Consider the following 18,707-nt stretch of genomic DNA (forward strand, 5'->3'; position numbering starts at 1 on the left):
TTTGCAAACAGTTTGGATCCAGATGAGACGCCACAGAACGTGGCGTCTCATCTGGATCCAAACTGTTTGCTATTCTGATAGTATTCTTTGAAAAAAAATGAAGAAAATGCTTATTTTACAAATTCAGCAGACGACATTTTAGCAGACGACAAATTTCCCAGCATGCAAAGGATTAAACCTGTAGTTTGTATATTATTTGAGCGCTGATCTACAAATCAGAATACCATGATCCACAGACAAGATTGTACTGCTTGTATCGACTTATCACGGCTTCCGTAAACACAGAATGTTTGGCTTTTGTGTGAAATACTTAATTTAATACTTACTCACAAGAGGCAGGATGGCAAGTCAAACCGTTCAAGTGGCATTATGTGATACGTCGATCATATTATATAATGCGATATTTACAGGTGGTGAATTGCTTCAGCAGTTAAATTGTTGAGCCTTAACTTGAGGGTCAACCTGAGTTCAAACATGAGTTGTTTAGCGAGAAACACTCGCCTTGTACCAGTCGTCTCTTTTTCTCTTTTTTCTGTTTTTGGTGTTGTTATATTTAATTTGTTATCACGCCACTTTGTTAGATAAGTAAATGATTTGTAAATATGTGTAAAACTTTGCTCTTATCACAATTGACATTGTACTTTTTTCATTACGCGTTGTTGATGATGTGACCTGTACAAGTCGAAATAAACTCTGTCTGTCTGTCTGTCTGTCTGTCAGACCTGTCCGTCTGTCTGTCTGTCAGTCGGTCAATCCGTCCGTCCGCCCGCCCGCCAGTCCTTCCGTCCGTCCGTCCGTCTGTCTGTCTGTTTGTCTGCATTGTTTGCCAATACCTCAACTTTTACAGACACGGGGCGCACCATAAAAATAAAACAGTCTTTCCATATAATAACGAAACTACTTAAGGCATATGTTTTAACAGTAATTTGAGTGTTAATTTGAATAAAAACATGTATGATTATCTTTAACGTAAAATACCCAATACATCGTCAGTATTGACAAGACACGCATGTTCATATTATGATTCTTAAAGTTAAAGAAATATAACTATTTTTATATTATATAACTTTGTTTTTCAATTGAGTATCATTTATCTACAGCATGCCCTAGTATCAATTTGCGATCATTCGACAATCGTTCACAATTTCGTCGCTGTCGTTCTCAAACCTCGTAGCTACAAAATGCCAAGTTTTCAGGAGAGAGAAAAAAACGTCTCATTTTTTTATAACGATGTTTTAGAAATAGAAATTCTGTAAAAATACCAAACAAATGAAACTGCAAAATACGGTAAAAGCCGTAGACGCGTAAGTCATACTGATAAGTCATACTGATGTTCAGAAAGGCTATTTACGATATTTTGTCGCCACAGTTGTGTCATGTGTATGAGCACGGAGCGTCCGTGGTATGAGGTACGACAATTCGTCCTGATAGGAAACCTCGTAGCTGCAAATATAAAAACGTTTTTGTCAAATTTGTCCAAACGAAATGACGTACCTATAGATGAAATGACTTTGCTACGATTTTTCGCCGGAAAAAAGCCAACAATAAAGCTACAACATTTCGTCACGTGCATTTTTCAAGGGCTCTGATTGGCGTAGAGCTACGAGATATAGCACAAAACACGCGCCGGAGACGATTTGCTACTATGATTTTTTTTTATCAGTGCATGAACTTTTCTTTGTTTTGTTTTTTTAAGTTTTTAATGAAAACAAATACATGATTAAGTGCACAATTTTCTTGATAACGACCATTTTCGCGGTGGGTCATACAGAAAATAATATTTTACGACGTTACGGTGTATGTCTTCCATGATTTTATCATAAATTAGACCTCGAACCAATGTGAGATGAGAAAATTGATTAAAACCTGTACAGAGCATTTGCAAAGTGATTGTCAGCTAGCCCTTCAGATAAATTAGTTTTCCCCGACATGTGTTTCTAGCATGCCTATTACATAGACTTTGCGTTTCCGCTTAAAACTAAAGTATGCATCTGAAATGTTTATCGTCTATGAAAAATTATCAATTTGATTTCGTAAGAAAGATAACTCTTCAGATGACAACTCATTTAGTTGTGCGGTGGTTATTCGTCCATAGGAAAAAAACAAAGCTGAAGTTGGAAGCATTTGAATTTTTATGATATTCTAAATTCATTCAAATATCGAACTGTTTGAAACACGGATCGCGTTGAACCGACCGAGACATCATACATTTTTGTATGTGTTACTTCTTTTGCTTAAACATATTTATGAATATATAATTAATACAACCTGTGTAATTTTTTAATAAAAAATGCGTAGATGGAAGTTTGTATGTTTAAATCGGCATACTATTTAATACATTCGATTCGAACAAATAGGTATTGAGCCATTAAAAACCAGAGACAGTGAGTGTGTTGGTTGTTTGAAAAAATAACGAAAACTTGAAAAACAAAAAAATATATACAAATAGAGCTTTTTGTACACATAATTATATTTATTTTATACTGGATTGCGTGAGTTTAATAAAAAAGACACCAACTTCTTTAATCAGAGCGTGACTTACAAATTAGGAAATGTTACGAGAGAGTGCGTAGAAAACAACCTTGTTTACGCGGAAATTCGACTGTGTTCATTCATTAATTCGACCGTTTGACGTGTTATGTCGTGACGTATTTTTGATTGACAGCCAGCTACAAATTCCCATGCGTCGGAAAACAATAAATTTTGCAACCAAATACAAGAAAAATGTAACCATATGTATTGCATATTATTGAAATCTTAGTAGTAAAATCAATAATTGTTTGCAATTATTATATAACAGAAGAAAAAAGACAACTTTAAACATTTATTCGCTGCAAGCAGCTGGCAAACGATCAATTTAGGCGGAGCTAATTTTACTACGCGGCCGTTGTACTATTTTTAGATTGACCTAACTATATAATCCCGGGCGTGACGTCAGTTCATTCATAAAACGAGCGGACGAAGAACGAAGCAGAGAGAAGTCCGATTAATAACTCGTGTATAAAACAACTGAACGACAATATTGGAACGACATTAGTAGTGATTCTTTTATGAGAGGAACTTATTGAAGAGACGTTTTATTTTGTGTAATTCTGTAATGGCGGATAGTTGTTTCATGTCTCTCGAAAGTGAAGTTTACGATGATCAAATTGTTCCCGATAACGACGACTGTTTTCTTTCTCCGGCAGAATTAAGGCTACCGAGAACCGAATCAGTAAGTTTTATAACAAATATTTATGGTGAAAAATATTGTAAATAGTTCGTAATTAATACATTAATAAAATATATTATATAGAACGTGCAACAAAAGTTAAGACAATTAAGACAATATGCTTTAATTGTGTAATTTTAATTGTATGAATTTAATATTTAAAATATACCTTATTATATAACTTTAGTTATTATTTTAATTATTATTTGTGAGTTTTATTTTAAAAAGATCTTATTCTCATTAGTAATACAAATATAATTGAAATCGTAACTGTGCCACATATCAGACACACGAAAATGATTAACCGGAATGCTATTGATATGATTCTGATATCAAACCGTTGTTTGAAGCTCTCAGCGATATCTTCGCCTAAAACGTCATAATTAACATTATTTGTTCCGTTCTTCATTAAGTTATAATATAAACAATATGATTGCTTTTACACGACATTTATTAAGTTGAGATTTTTCATAATTGTTGACGGATGGTGTAAGAAAATTTATGAATGAACATGCGCCATTTTGAAATGTCTTCATGAATGAAGAAGTAGGTCATGCGAACATTTGAATTTTCACGTTGATTTTCGCCAATTGTGTTTTCTAAACGTATTGGGTAATTGTATGTCTGACGGAACGTTAAAAGTTTGATTCCAATCTTAAATCACGACTTCTTCTTATTCCTTTCACTTTGAGTAATTAACGCACTTAAGAAAAACGTTTATTATTGGCTATGTCGTAATCGCGCATTTGATTGGTCGACTCTTTGTACCCTTTGAACTTTACACGAATAGCGCTTTCGCTATTTTTCACGTAGGCGTTTTATTTTTTCGTATAAATAAGTGCAGTTTGATTATAATTTGTGTAATGTGGAAATAATAAAAAATCACGTTCTCTGGATTACATGTATTTTATAAATAAATAAAATTGCTGTGTTCGTTAACACGTATGGATGAACGAACACGTATGGATGAACGAGGTTTTATGAATTTACGTCAAAACGCGTTCCAAATATGAAAACCTGTGCATTTTCAGTGCAAGTCAGCTGACGATTTAGAGCGGTACATCACATTCCTCGACATACCGAATGGGAAACCCACGCGTCGGGAAAGCTCGTCCTTGGTGGACGAGTTTTTCGGGGACTCAAAGGACACGCCAGAGCTGCAGGCGGCCAAGAAGATGCTGTCGGCGGGATTCTCAAGGGGCGCTGATATCAGCATGCTGAGGACTGGTCTCTTGAACGCGACTCGACAACAGATAATGCAGCACGCGATTGGGGGACCCAGAAGGACGTCGTCGTCGTTGGTTGACGAATTCTTCGGGAAGGAATTGCCCAGTCCTAAACTGCCACAGGACACCACTAAAGCGCCAAGTTTGCAGGCCAGCAAGTTTCAGAACGGGTTCGATATGGATGCAACATTCGTTAACGATTATAGCAGCCTCGTGTCAGCAAGTTCAGAGAAACGTTACCCGACGACGTCAGTTCTGACGACGACCACACATAGCGTGAGTGCAATACCCAGTGTTTCTCTGTGGGAAAATATAAGGGCCAGTATTGACATTACTGACGATAATGGCGATAATGAAATGGACACTGACATTGCCGCTGTGCCTGTTATTAAAATCGAAGACACGAGCGAGAAACCGTCGTGTCAGTACAACAGCAAAGACTTTGATGACTCGCACATCAAACAAGAAAATCCATCTAGCTGCATGCTATACAACTCAACCTCTTTCTCTGACCGACCGAAGTCCCTGAATATTCCCGTTCCCCAGAGAATCCTGTCCTCGCCCTCTCCTCTAGTCCAGTTTGTCTCTCACTACAGCTCAGCCGGAGAGCTGAAAAGCCACTCCCCTCTTGGTCACCAGTTCAGCGTCGGGTCGACGCCCCCTCACACAGTTCCCGTCTTGATGCCGACGCCTCCCGATTCTCAGCCGAGCAGTCCCGGAACGGCATTCGGGGACGTCCGGCGGACCCCGCCGCCCCCCTACCCGGGCATGCTCCAGAGTCACATGCAGTTGCCCCTTAATGTGCTTGGTATGAGTCCGATGTCGTTGTCGCCGCAGTCGATGGGACACCACAATTCATCCAAGAAACCCCAGAAGACCCATCCAGGGTGCTCGACTATTAAATACAACCGGAAAAACAACCCCGACTTGGAAAAACGTCGAATTCACTTCTGTGAATTTCCTGGTAGGCATTTAACCATATCAGTTTTTGTTATATGTAATTATTGTATACCATTTAAGATTTTAACCAATATCCCGTGTCAATTACGTCGGGAACATACCGATATTTGATCAAGCTTCCGCCAATTAGTCATCGTTACGTAATTCGTATCATGCTGACTCAGATAATAAACAGGCATGTTGTGCTTGTTGAACTGGATAACGTCATCTTAACACTGCAAATACAGTATACAACACGATCCACCTAAGCAAAATAACATAGAACGTATATTTTCTGTCTGTTTACTTAGTGTTTATTTATGTTATGATTTCAGGTTGCCGCAAAGCTTACACAAAAAGCTCCCATCTGAAAGCTCACCAGCGAATTCACACGGGCGAAAAACCCTACAAATGCCATTTTCAGAGCTGTCAGTGGCGGTTCGCACGCTCGGATGAGTTGACACGTCACATCCGGAAGCACACTGGTTCCAAGCCGTTTCAGTGCAAGACATGTGATCGCAGTTTTGCGCGCTCTGACCACTTGGCACTGCACAATAAACGTCACGAACCCAAGGGAAAGTGACTATCAAAGGAGTCCGGCGATTCGGACGAAGGATTTTCTGACACGGAGGCATTTGATTGTTAGGCAACGCACGAGAACCTAACTTGGGGGACGAGAAACAAACAGCCTGATGGCATAAGACTCAGATTTGGAACATTTCCAATTTGTCTGTTTGTTTGACTGATGGTACAGAAACATTTGGACTGATTTGGTTGCATGCACGCCACGCGACGATCAGGCGACGGCAATGGAATTGTTGGGTGACGGTGTTCACAAGTAAAGGCAGCCATGCGGTTTAATTGCTGAACAATTGGGCGTTTGATGAGCTAAAGTTTCATTTTCAGCCAAAGTTGACTGGCGGAAAGAATTGTGATAGATTTGTTTTTGGTTGAACGATTTTTAAAGTCTATTTGTTCAGGAACGTTTGATAATTTTCATTTTTGTAACATATGGATATTGTGCTTATGTGCTTGTTGGATATTTATCTATTTAGCTATTGTACTTATTAGTGAATATTGTTGATGTTTGTTCTGTGTTTAAAAGTGGTCTTTATTCATTTGTGTTTTAAGCTTTTTTGGCTGTCTTTGAGTTTACACGCGCTGTTTATATGTTTCAAGACCATACGCTGAATGAACATATCACAGTAAAATCCTCGCATCAATATTTTCATTTTCTTAGTTCTTTTGTACTATCTTGAAGCCATACTGTTGTTTTGTGGTTTTTGTCACAATGTCACAAGAATATTGCTATGATTCTTGTATGTATGTGTACATTACACATAGTTAATAGTAGAATATATGTTATTTATTGCTCAATTTCAAATGGAGGCCGATTTTCTTGATTCGACACCGTTAGACGAACAAGAAAAAAAAAGATTTTCCATTTCATTTGTTATATCAAGCTCTCTACTTCAAGCCCCTAGAATTCCAGTGTTTGTTAACGTTCTATTTTAAAGTTTTCTCTTTACTTGTTTCGCACAGTTTGTCCTGCTATGTTTGAGTCTCAGTGATATATGTGTTATCCACCTGCTTTTCAGTGCTTTCACCTTAACTATCGCCATATCATGGGAAATGTGCTATTTGATGTAAATTCACATCGCTCGTTTTATACCTAGGAATTAAATTCCAAAAGGCATGTTCCAATAATACGCATAACCTTAAAATGCAGATTTAGATTCCAACAAATCTGTATTCTTTACATTTCCTTTTTCACCTCTATGTTGACTAAGAAAAACATGTACAGTGGTATTTCCCACCGTTTTCACTTAGAAATGCGTGGGTCATGTTAGTACATTCAACGTTTTTATTTGCTGTTGTTACGTTTTTAAGACGAAAATGACTGTTCTCGTTTTAAAATAACTGTTTTATATTTTTGTCATTATAAGTGCTTGTAAGTATTGCGTTTATTATAAATAAAAATAAACTTGATATTTTTACACAAAATACTTGTTTGTGCTTACGTTCCTGTCGCTTGTTACTATGCAGACTGTAGTTGCCATGAAAACTTGAATACGCAGAAGCTTGAAGAAGAACACAGTAGCATGTTATATTTCAAACATAAGAAAATTCTATTAAAAATAATGACGCATCGAACGGTAAATGTTAATATTTCTCAGAGAAGATTGCTCATGGGTAATTTTCTAACAACCACAAGAGCACGAAGTCGATGTCTTAAAAAAAAGAGCAAATATGACCCTGCGAAATTAATAAACTAACTTACGATGACATTGCAATTTCATGTACAGTAAATTGTACTGTAAATCCGCACAATCTTTGAGCATAAAATAAAGATTTTTCAAATCAATTGATTTAAACGCAAAAAAAGATCAACCGAAAGAGGATAGTCGATAGCTGGAAATTCCGAATACTACGAAATGCGTGAAGAAAAACGCCTGTTCGCAGTAGGATACTGCCGTACGTGTACATTCTACCACGAATAGTATTGTTTAGATTCAAGATACGTATTCGGTTGCGCAAAAAGGTAAATTAAGCCAAAAGTTTTCATCATCCCATTGACAGTTTTTTCATGATTAAATTGTGTCGGTCGCTTTGGCGAAATCAAAACATATAATGTAAGTATTATGACAACAGCTGTGAGCCACTGGGTCAAAATTATAACTCTGGTCTTCAATGACAAAAGGGTCAGTTCTGATGTCCCGTTTTTGTGCGAATCGTAATTAAATTGTATAAAATGCTGTATATTCACAAAATTACTCGATTTACTACTTGTTATCAAATCCCCCTTGATTTCTAGTAGGAGCACTGGCTGAGGGTGTCTGTATGCAGCCTGAAGAACCTACAAAGCAAATGTCTCTAACCAGTATAGATCCTTTGATTGTTATTCAAAACAGTTATCAATACAAAATTCGACCTTTGAAATTCCGAGGTAATCGAGCGATACAGCCCAAGGAGTCGTTATTGAAAATCAGCCGCTCGGACCAAAATATTAATTTCATTTACAATGGCAACACGTTATAAATGTAGTTTTGAAGTTAAACTAATTAGTAATCTGCCAGTGGTATGACTTGAAGTTAATCTGGTTACATGCGTTATATATTTACTTCATCGCAAATATTAATCACCACTCTCACATAATCATAATGAATATTCATTTATTTGACCTCAATCAGATGGTATCAACGGGTGCATTATATAGCACTGGTCATTATCCAGTTGTCAATAATTGATTGGCCGAAGACCTGACTTAAACCACTATGACATTGACCGCTATGTGCTCTATAATAGTCCGCTTAATGTTACTGTATACAAGTCCTAGATGTGTTTTGCAAAACCACATACACCGGTACATAACGTGACACGGCGAAATGGCCTTGTAAATAGGTGTTACTTGTATCATTTTTTAAATGCCAATGTTGAAGTAAGTCCAGCATCTTAGCGTGCAAAACAATATCCTGTGAAGGCAGACAAAGATTTGTTTAATGTCGCTTTATCACCTTGTAAAGAATTATTCGCAACAGATAATGCCCATATAAATAGTAGCGTACATGCCGTTCACTGTTAAACACGTCATACAAAACTTTCACTGTAATTCTACGCCTCAACAGGTGGATTAAACTTTAACATCCACGTGCGTAAGCGACGCAAGAATCTGCCGTTGCGTAAGCTTCTATATTTTTTTATCTGGTTGTAAACATGTGACACTGTCTTTGTGTATCCCAGGTGACCCATATTAAAGGAAACACGGTTAATTAAGTGTTAAATACAGTTATATAAAGTTGCTTTTTTGTTGTCATCGTGATAAAATAAAGAAAATATTTACTAGAATCGCTTTCTTAGCGCTGCTTTATTATTGAACCCGTCGATGCACGCTAGCTTTTCTAAAATTTAATAACTCTTACTGTATATTTAACTTAAGCTCTTAATACTGGTACAACATTGATTGATCATGTATGCTGTCAAGCTAAGTCTTACCATATTTGGATCTCGATAAAGATATATTTGCGGTTTGTAAGGCTTCTTTCAAGGCCATCTGCATGCAAATGACCCCGCGTGTTCATTTTAAGGCATTACTAACAGCTGATTAACTCCAGAATAATGATCCAACAAAAAGCGTCTGAGACCAGCAGCAAGCATCCATCTGGCAAAAAAATCGCCGATGGTTGTCCCAAGAGATTATCATGCGCGATATTTTCGTAATGTAAGTACATTTTGTAAAAACAATTTGTATTAAATTTGAAATATTTCGTATACTTTTAATTTGTGTCCTTGAATGAATACGTTGGATCATCGAATCATTTCTCAGCAATCAACAGGACCTATTTGGGTCTTATATGGGAAAACCCATGTGGGTGTTGCAACAGGACTGACAAGGGGTCTCCTTAATGGCTGAATCTGGGTCCCGTATGTGTTTATTGTGGGTCCAATATGTGCTTCTACGCTGTGTTATTCGGGATATTACTTGAAACACGTTTAATTTCAAGTCTCCCAACTTGCTGAACAGCAACATTGAGGAACACGGTTGATGAGAATGTGTTTAACCCATTTATGCCTAGTGGACTCTCCCATCCTTCTAAATGAGATCAATTTATTTCCAAAATTAGGGATGTCTTGTAAATTTATTTCTATATTTAGAATATTTCTTACAAAAATTCCTTTAAGCAAACAGCGCAGACCCAGATAAGACGCCGCATGATGCGGCGTCTCATCTGGGTCTACGCTGTTTGCCAAGGCCTTTTTTCTAGACGCTAGGCATAAATGGGTTAAGGCCACATTTTGCACTGATTTTGATATGCCACTGCCTTTTACCGTCTTGACCTCGTTGTCATGCGGCTCCTTGAATGTCCATGTCCTTCAACTCCTTGGTCAATAATCTTTCAAACACAGCTACAAGCAAATGACTTTAATATTTGACTATTTTAAGAGATGATTACCTGTATACCTAGTATTGGCAACATAGTTCAACATAGTTTCACATACTGTATTCACAAATTAAAAATTTTCTGATTCTTCTTCGCGCCTATTGGCGCATAAGGCCTCCACCCATGCTAGCCAATGCACCCGGTCCTTTGCCCATGTCCGCACCTGGCCCCAGCTCCAATTTTCCTTTCTCGCCTCCCTTTCAACTGACCGGCGCCATGTCTCTTTTGGTCGACTTATTTATCTACGTCCAATGGGTGTCCATCGCGTTGCAACCCCGGGAATGGCTGTTTCCCCCGTGCTTTGAACATGACCAATCCAGCGCCATCGTTTGCGCTTGATCAGTGTTGATATTGGGGTTGTACCTGTTTTGCGGTGGAGTGCTGTGTCGGATACAGTGTTTGGCCAGAAGATTTGGAGAATCCGCCTGAGACGCATTCTATGAAAGACATTAAGCTTGAGGCAAGATGTATTTCAAAGATGGTGTCTCAGGCGGATTCTTGAAAACATAAGTACTCGTAAATTCATTACAAATGTAGCACAAAACTTGAGGAACAGGTTATCAACAGTTCTTTATGCACAAAACGTGCGTGAATTTGCATGACATATTTATATATGTGAAAATTAACGTAAACATTAACCATTTAAATAAAACATGTGGCATATAAATGTTAAATTGCAAGAATTTACCGTTTGTTTTCTTCGGTTTGTTTTGCGCTAGTAATACATATTTTATTTCGCGAACCATTTCTGAGATATTGTTAGACCCAAAAGGGGCCAATGTGTGGCCCATATGGGACATACATTTTACGTTTTATGTATTCTATAAACGTTTCAAAATAAAATAACAACTGCTAAAAAACCATGTTTTCACAAAAGAGCGTCAACACAATACCTGTATAAAAAATAAAACATTTCAGTTCAGTTGTCCTAAAAGTGCTGCAATACGGGCTTCATAGGTTTCTGTCCATACAAGTCAAATATTGGTTCAATAAGAGCCAACCCATATGGACAGGTCCATACACGCCCCATATGGAACCCACATGTGTTCAATATGTGTTACCTCATTTGAGCAACACCATATGGGCGCATGTTTGTATCGTTCTGGCAGTTTTATTGGTGATGTTCTCTTCTTTAAAACTAGGGATGCTCAATACTTTTTCAAATCGCATAAACGGATATCATCATGGTTATTATACACATTAAAAAAAGAAACTATAAACATAAAAGATCGATGTTCTTATAAAAGAATTTAATTAAAGCGTAAACACCGGAAATGTCTAAACTCAAATAAGCACTTAGCGTATAGCAAACGGGATGTTCTTAGGCTAGACTGTTAATAAACATAACCGTTAACACCATAACATGTAAACATACGCATGGTAACTATTGAATTTTGTTTTGGTATCATCCTATCCGATAGAAAGGCACTGGTCATGACATGAATTAACTCAAATCCCAATGCAAACAAGAGATCAACTACTTCAATTATTGGCGAATCTAATAATAGCAATTACAGTAGTGTCAGATTTGAATGTGTTCCTACGAGTTACAATCGTTGATATAATCAAATGAGCCTTGTTCTGATAAAACTGGGCTTAATGCATGTGCGTAAAGTGTCGTCCCAGATTAGCCTGTGCAGTCTGCCTAAACAAGATTTTCGGTAAGAAGAGACTTCCTTTAAACGAAAAATATCATAAAAGCGGAAAGTGTCGTCCCTGATTAGCCTGTGCGGACTGCACAGGCTAATCTGGGACGACACTTTACGCACATGCATTATGCCCAGTTTTCTCAGAACACGACTCATATAATAAACGTTTAAAACGTTTCAAATACTCGAATAGTATATGTACTTGTTTGATTTTAATTCCGTAATTTCCGTTGCAACTATAGCGTTTATGTTGTATTACTTTTTTCCTGCGTTCAATAGATATTGAAGTTTTAATCTTCTTATTTTTTTATAGCTGATCACAATTTATTTACAATACAGATTTAAGTATGTCTAGATTTCAGAGTAGATAATGAAAACACGAACTGTCACACATTGCGGACAAGGCCCTTAGCACCGGAAGAATATTGGCGATTGTTACAATCGCCTGACGGGAATGAAAGGTCAACAACGAGCAATATTAATAGCATTTAAAATGATTGAGACTCGCTCTATGAAAACGGGGTTTAATTTATTTCCGTAAAGTGTCGCCCCAGGTTAGCCTGTGCAGTCCACACAGGCTTATCAGGGACGACACTTACCGCTCAAACTGGATTTTCGCTAAGAAGAGACTTCCGTCAAACGAAATTTACCTTTAAAGCGGAAAGTGTGATTAACCTGTACGGAATGCACAGGCTAACCTGGGACGACACTTAATGTACATGCATTAAACCCCGTTTTCGCAGAATGAAACTATAATGTTTTTCATTGTTTAATCGTTGAAATCGGATACATGATTTAAAAGTTCACGAAAACTAAATACAAAGTCCTGTACTTGTATCACGATCAACATGTTTTGCATGCAAATGATTGTTTTCTTTTTCATTTGTTTTTATTGAGTAAATATAAACAAGTGTATGGATCTGACAAAAAAATATTGGGCGTCTTTGTATGAACTTATAGTTCGCAGAAAAAAAACAAAACCACAACAGTGCACATTCAAACCGCAGTAAGCACGAAAGTGTTTTTGGTCGATTTATCATTGTACATCAAACGAAGTCAGACTTTACTTTAACTTGAAAACATTTTGCCCAATCTACTGACAAGCTATATTTACATACATTGTATATCGTTGAAGGTAATACTGATTTTGTTGTCATTAGTAAACAATAATGTTTATCATAGCAACCGTTGTTACTATATTAAAATCCCTTAAAGGGACTTTCGCATATGTTGGCAAAATTATAGTTTTCAGATAAATTGTCACAGATTCCATACACAATGTAGGCATTGTTTTCAAAGAAGCAAAATAACACTCGTGACTTACCAAAAATATTGAAAATATATATGTTTGTATATTGATAATCCGCAATCGAACTCGGAAAATATAGCGTGTTTAACGCTTTTCGACGATGATTTTGCAAATATGTGTACCAACATAGCGATAAAACTTTCCCATTCATTCAACAGCCAGAGTGGCGAAATAATAAAGGCATACATTTTGCGTCGATGGGTCACGGGTTCGAGACCAAGTGAAGGAAAAAAGATTGTCTTGTAATTATACTTATTTAAAACTGTTCCAATTGTGACAGTTTTGTTTATGAACTCATTCAAAGACATTTGTCAAAAGTACGAAAATATGTCCCATAAACATGCCTACATGTACGAAATATTTATTACATAAATCGTATAACAATGGCATAGGTGTCGGTAATTATAGGTCTTAGAATAAAAATGTACACGAATACTTTCTCCACACAACAGAGCTTAGAAGCACGAGTGCATACGTGTTTAACCATTGCAATAACTTTTTAAACTTTCAAAAACATGAAAAAGCATACCTCCAAATATAAACAACTACATAGAATACCCCCCCCCCCCCCCCCCCCCCTCCAAGCATATATACATCTGACAATACTAACACAACCTTCTCACTTGAAACTCCTAATAATTTCTAAATTTGTGACATTAAAAATGCGAAATTCTCATTTTCAGGACAGTTGAACGAGTTCCTTATAACAACTTTTAAATAGACATACGGTATAGACAATCGGGCGACACATTTTCAGTGTGTTTATCTTAATCAAATATAAAGTTGAAAGAAAGAAATGAATCATGTTGACATATTAGTTTGCTCCCAGCCATTCTGTCATCGCATGAAATAATCTCAGTCATTAAAATATGTCTGCTTTAAGCGCATTTTGAGGTAATTAGTAATTTGTTTTACTCTAACGTTATTTTCGCTTTATACATGTGTATATCCATATTGATCTAAAAACAAAAAAATAAGCATTTGAGAGTGGTGGGTAATCTGTTACAATAAAATTATTTTTAGGTTCGGACAATAAGTATCGTTTTAATTGTCACGAAAGTCGTAAAGAATCGCACATTAAAAACTTCTCGTTTAGCTTGAATATATGCATTTGTTTTAAATTAAGGTTCAATATTCAATTAATATTCTCCTCGACAACGGGCACGCGTGTGTACATAAAAAACCTTGCAGCTTATGTCGTTATTACACATACTTAAGTAATACTTGACTTGTTGATCTTTAAATGAGCCGCGTTCGGGTGAAACGGGGCTTAATGCACGAGAGTAAAGTATCGTTCCAGATCAGCCTGTGTAGTCCACACGGGCTAATCACGGACAGCACTTTCCGCTTTTATGGTATTTTTCGTTCAAAGGGCCTTTTCACGTTTTGGCAATTAAAAAAATGTTTCAGATTCGTAAATTTTCGTCGTAGTTGTGATATTTGTGAGAAAACAGTAATACTGAACATTTACCATGCGCTAAAATAGCCATTATATGCATCTTTTGACGCTTTAAAAACTTGAAAATAATAAAGCGTCGCGACGCGAAACGATTGAATGGAGAGTTCTGTTGTTGTCGTTATATGTTATGATACTATGAAAATTGCTCATATAAAGTTTAAAATACATCACTTATTGTGTGAGCACGGAAATCCGAGTGGTGTAAGCGATATACTTTTATTCGATGGGTTAGTGGTTCGAACGCAGTTGAGGGTTACTTTTGTTTCTTTCTTTAATTGTATTATTGTTGTTTTTTTTACTGAAGCGTTTTAGATCCAATGTTCACATTTATCAATATAAAGCATTTAATGACTAACTTCAAAACATGCCAAAATCTGTGAAAAGGCCCCTTTAAAGGGAGTTCATTCATAGAGAAAATCCAGTATAGGCGGAAAGTGTCTGATTAGTCTGTTCTAAAAAATGTTTACTTGTTGGTGTTGTTCCAGTTGCTTGTCGCGCATCAGCCGCCTGAAATGTTTGTTAAGTAGTGTACGGTAATTTAGTCCGCATTTGCTGAATCGACATGTGCCTGATTCCAATTTTTTTTTAATTAGAAAAATCTTGTTGATAAAATTATTAAGTTTGTTGAATCTAGATTGATCATACTAATTACGTCCAATATTTGGTTAAACGAGAAATCTTCTGAATAACTATCGCATTGATGTCTAGAACGCAAGTGTAACAGTGGCAAATTCATGGTTAACGATTTAATGATTGTATCTGTCATTCAAGCGTTTAGTGTTCCCGAAAATTGTTTAACAATAATGGTAAGGTCCGTATATTTGTTCAAGATCAAATAACAGGTCTGAACCAAAACATTATATATTAAAATAGGAAAGCGGCAAGTAAGCTATTTATAATAAATTTTTATTGTGTTCCCCACTCGGAGAATTTCCGCTATTGGCGACTTGCCGGTAGCACTTAATGGCGGCTGTTTATGCGAAACAGACTTTGAGCTTCATATCGATCCGAAAATCTTTTCCGCAACAGTAAAACAGTTTGTCCGTTGGGCACTGTGCCAGCATTGTTCATTCATGAATTCTCGAATATGTCAATAATATGTGTTTCCGTTCATTGTGTCATAGATGTAACATATACAAGATCTAGTCTTCATTGAACACGAAAGAACTGCCTCTACAAAAATAAAATCCATGTTGTTGTTTTTTTTACAAAATTGGTTACAGAAGAAGGCCCATGTGTGTGTAGAAAAAAAAACTCACGGGTTCGGAACCACCTTGCAAGCGTGTGTTCTTACATAGCTTTTAAGTAATGTTTATATAACATTGACAATGGTGGCGTAAGATTTCTGGCTCCTATCGATTGAAACCAACTCACGCGTTACAGCTCGGAAAAAATGTCGATAGTACATGATGTTTTCATCATAGGCGCTCGATGTCAATGACAATAATTGTTTTCTAATTTGTTAATTCATTTATTCTTTAGTTACGCGTTGTTTATTATAATGCATACACATATTAAATAAATAAAAATCTTCCGACAAAACGTATTCTTAAAAAAAGATAGTTCGATCATGTATGTATAGATATTGTCAATATCTATGTACGTAGTCGAACTCTCTTTTTTTTTCAAAGACGTTTTATCGGAAGATTTTTATTAATTAAATTGTGTATGCATTATAATAAACAACGGGTAACAGAGAAATAAATAAATTAATTAAAAAAAACAACATTGTCATTGACATCGAGCGCCTATGGTTTTCATCTATTTTAAGCACTACTGGTCAATACATGACGCGAGTCTATTTATCGTATTAATGGCCAGTTATAATAAATATTTATATAGTAAACATACAGCCTATTGCGGCCCTTTTAAAGAATAAAGTTTCAAATGTATGCGAACGGATGAGGCATTGCGTAATACAAAGTTCCTATAATTGTATATTGAATAAATGTTCAATAATGTTTATACGCATACATATACACTAATGAACAGCGCTTGCCACAGAAAAGAGAGCCGTTCTGGGAAAACTGTGCTTAATGCATATGCGTTAAAGCGGATATATACGATTTTTTGTATGCGTTTAATTGTAATATATTGATAAAATATGTTACAATAACACAAAATAAGCAAGAAAAATTATACATTAAAGCCGAATTTCATAAAATGCAGCAAAGACAATTAAGCGCCCCGAGCCGATAGTGACGTACATATTTTCCTACAATAACCGAAGCATTCGTCTTTGTATTAAAAACCGTTAAACTACGAGGGGTGTTCCAGAAGTTCGTTGATTTTCGCTATAACTTATTAGTTTGCTGGTAAAAGTCAATGAAATTTACATATTATACAAACCAATTATCACGGACTTTATATATAAGCTAAAAATGCATGAATTCCATAAAGCGCGTTTGAAACGCGTTGCCATAGAGACTTCAGTAACGACATGCGGCGAACGCGTGTATTTTATTATAAGTATGAGCGTTACGCGAATTTAAATTTGGTTTAAATGTCGTTGATAAACAGAATTTACGGCAAATTTCACGTTACAGCGCCTAAGTCCTCCTTACAGCTCGGATTTGGCCCCTATGGACTTCCGCGTCTTCCCGGAAGTTAAATCACAGTTGCGCGGTATTCGCTTTGCAAGTAAACAGGAACTTACAGTTGCAGCAAAGCGAATCGTGTTGTCTTTTGACGCTGACTGGTATAGAGACACTTTTGACAAGTGGATTTCCCGACACATAAAGTGCATTCGCGTTGGAGTTGATTATGTGGAAAAGATTTGACGGTTGTTAACTTCATAACGTCATTGACGTTGAACAGAAACGTTACACGTGCGTCGGTGTGCGCATTGTGCACATGTTTAAATCTCTGATATATATTTATTGTTTTATGTATTTCCATGATATTTGGAGAGTAGATTTGGAAAGGACGAAATATTCTTAACATGCTATTTGTTTGTCCATTTATGTTACCAAATGAAAGTTATAGCGAAAATCCACGAACTTCTGGAACACCCCTCGTAAGTTTAGATGCACATCGTACATGTATGGTATACATGCTGGCGAATTCGGCTGTACAGCCGTTTTCAATTTCAGAATTAAATATTTGGCTTATTTCGCATTTTTCGACACATGTTCTTCTTAACTTTTATTTTAATTTATATTGAAATATATATATAATAAGTTTTTTTTACACAGTTTATATAAATTCATAAATATTTGACAAAATCGTATATACCCGCTTTAAGTGTCGTCCCAGATTAGCCTGTGTAGTACGTTTCCGCATTATTCCATTGTAGTAGACATTATGGTTACAATTGCTTTGAAATAAAAAAATAAACTAAATTTTGACGAAAATGGAAATATAGCACTTAAGCATTCGGGCGTTAAAATATGCGCCGAGTCCGTCGTGTTGGTATGTCAAAAGTATGCGCATGCGTACTATGTACAATTAGAGTACAAGTCGGGCATTCGGCCGCTGAATTAAGGTCAAATGCAACTATCGGCATGTCTGCATTATGGATGAATGTAGCATGCTGAATAGACAACTTGACTAATGAAATTACGGATATTTCGTTGGTGGTTTCTTCTTGACATGACCCAGTACCACCCACGATATCGGCCGCTGTGCCTTGTGGGCCATCAAAACGGTAATACATTACTTGTACTAACAAGATCTCATCAAAAATGAATTCGTTAATTCGTATCCAAACCATTGAGCTGCGACATGCGAAAATGGGTCTTATGCCATATGCAATCACTGGCCAGGAGCTACACTGTTCGCTAATGAGACCGCTAAGCATTGCGTGACTGTTTATCGGACGGGTAGCTCCAGACCAAACTGCGCGATTGCGAAGGCTAGTCTGGAGATACGCCGGTCGCCTATGACATAAGACCCATTTTTTGCATGACACTGCAATATCATTAACTAACACTTGCCTTCTTTACATAAAGAGCAGCATGTCCGCTCAAATGGCC

General features: G+C 36.7%; 1 protein-coding gene across 1 annotated transcript; it reads left to right on the forward strand.

Annotated features, from left to right (window-relative positions):
• The first annotated feature begins 2,938 nt into the window (after positions 1-2,938).
• On the forward strand, positions 2,939-7,380 carry LOC127875994 (Krueppel-like factor 8). The gene is made up of 3 exons (XM_052420809.1): positions 2,939-3,214; positions 4,243-5,401; positions 5,712-7,380. The coding sequence occupies exons 1-3, from the start codon at positions 3,098-3,100 to the stop codon at positions 5,957-5,959; spliced, it is 1,524 nt and encodes a 507-aa protein (XP_052276769.1). The 5' UTR covers positions 2,939-3,097; the 3' UTR covers positions 5,960-7,380.
• The last annotated feature ends 11,327 nt before the right edge of the window (positions 7,381-18,707 follow it).

The sequence above is a fragment of the Dreissena polymorpha genome, chromosome 4 (assembly GCF_020536995.1).
Source record: "Dreissena polymorpha isolate Duluth1 chromosome 4, UMN_Dpol_1.0, whole genome shotgun sequence".
Classification (NCBI taxonomy): domain Eukaryota; kingdom Metazoa; phylum Mollusca; class Bivalvia; order Myida; family Dreissenidae; genus Dreissena; species Dreissena polymorpha.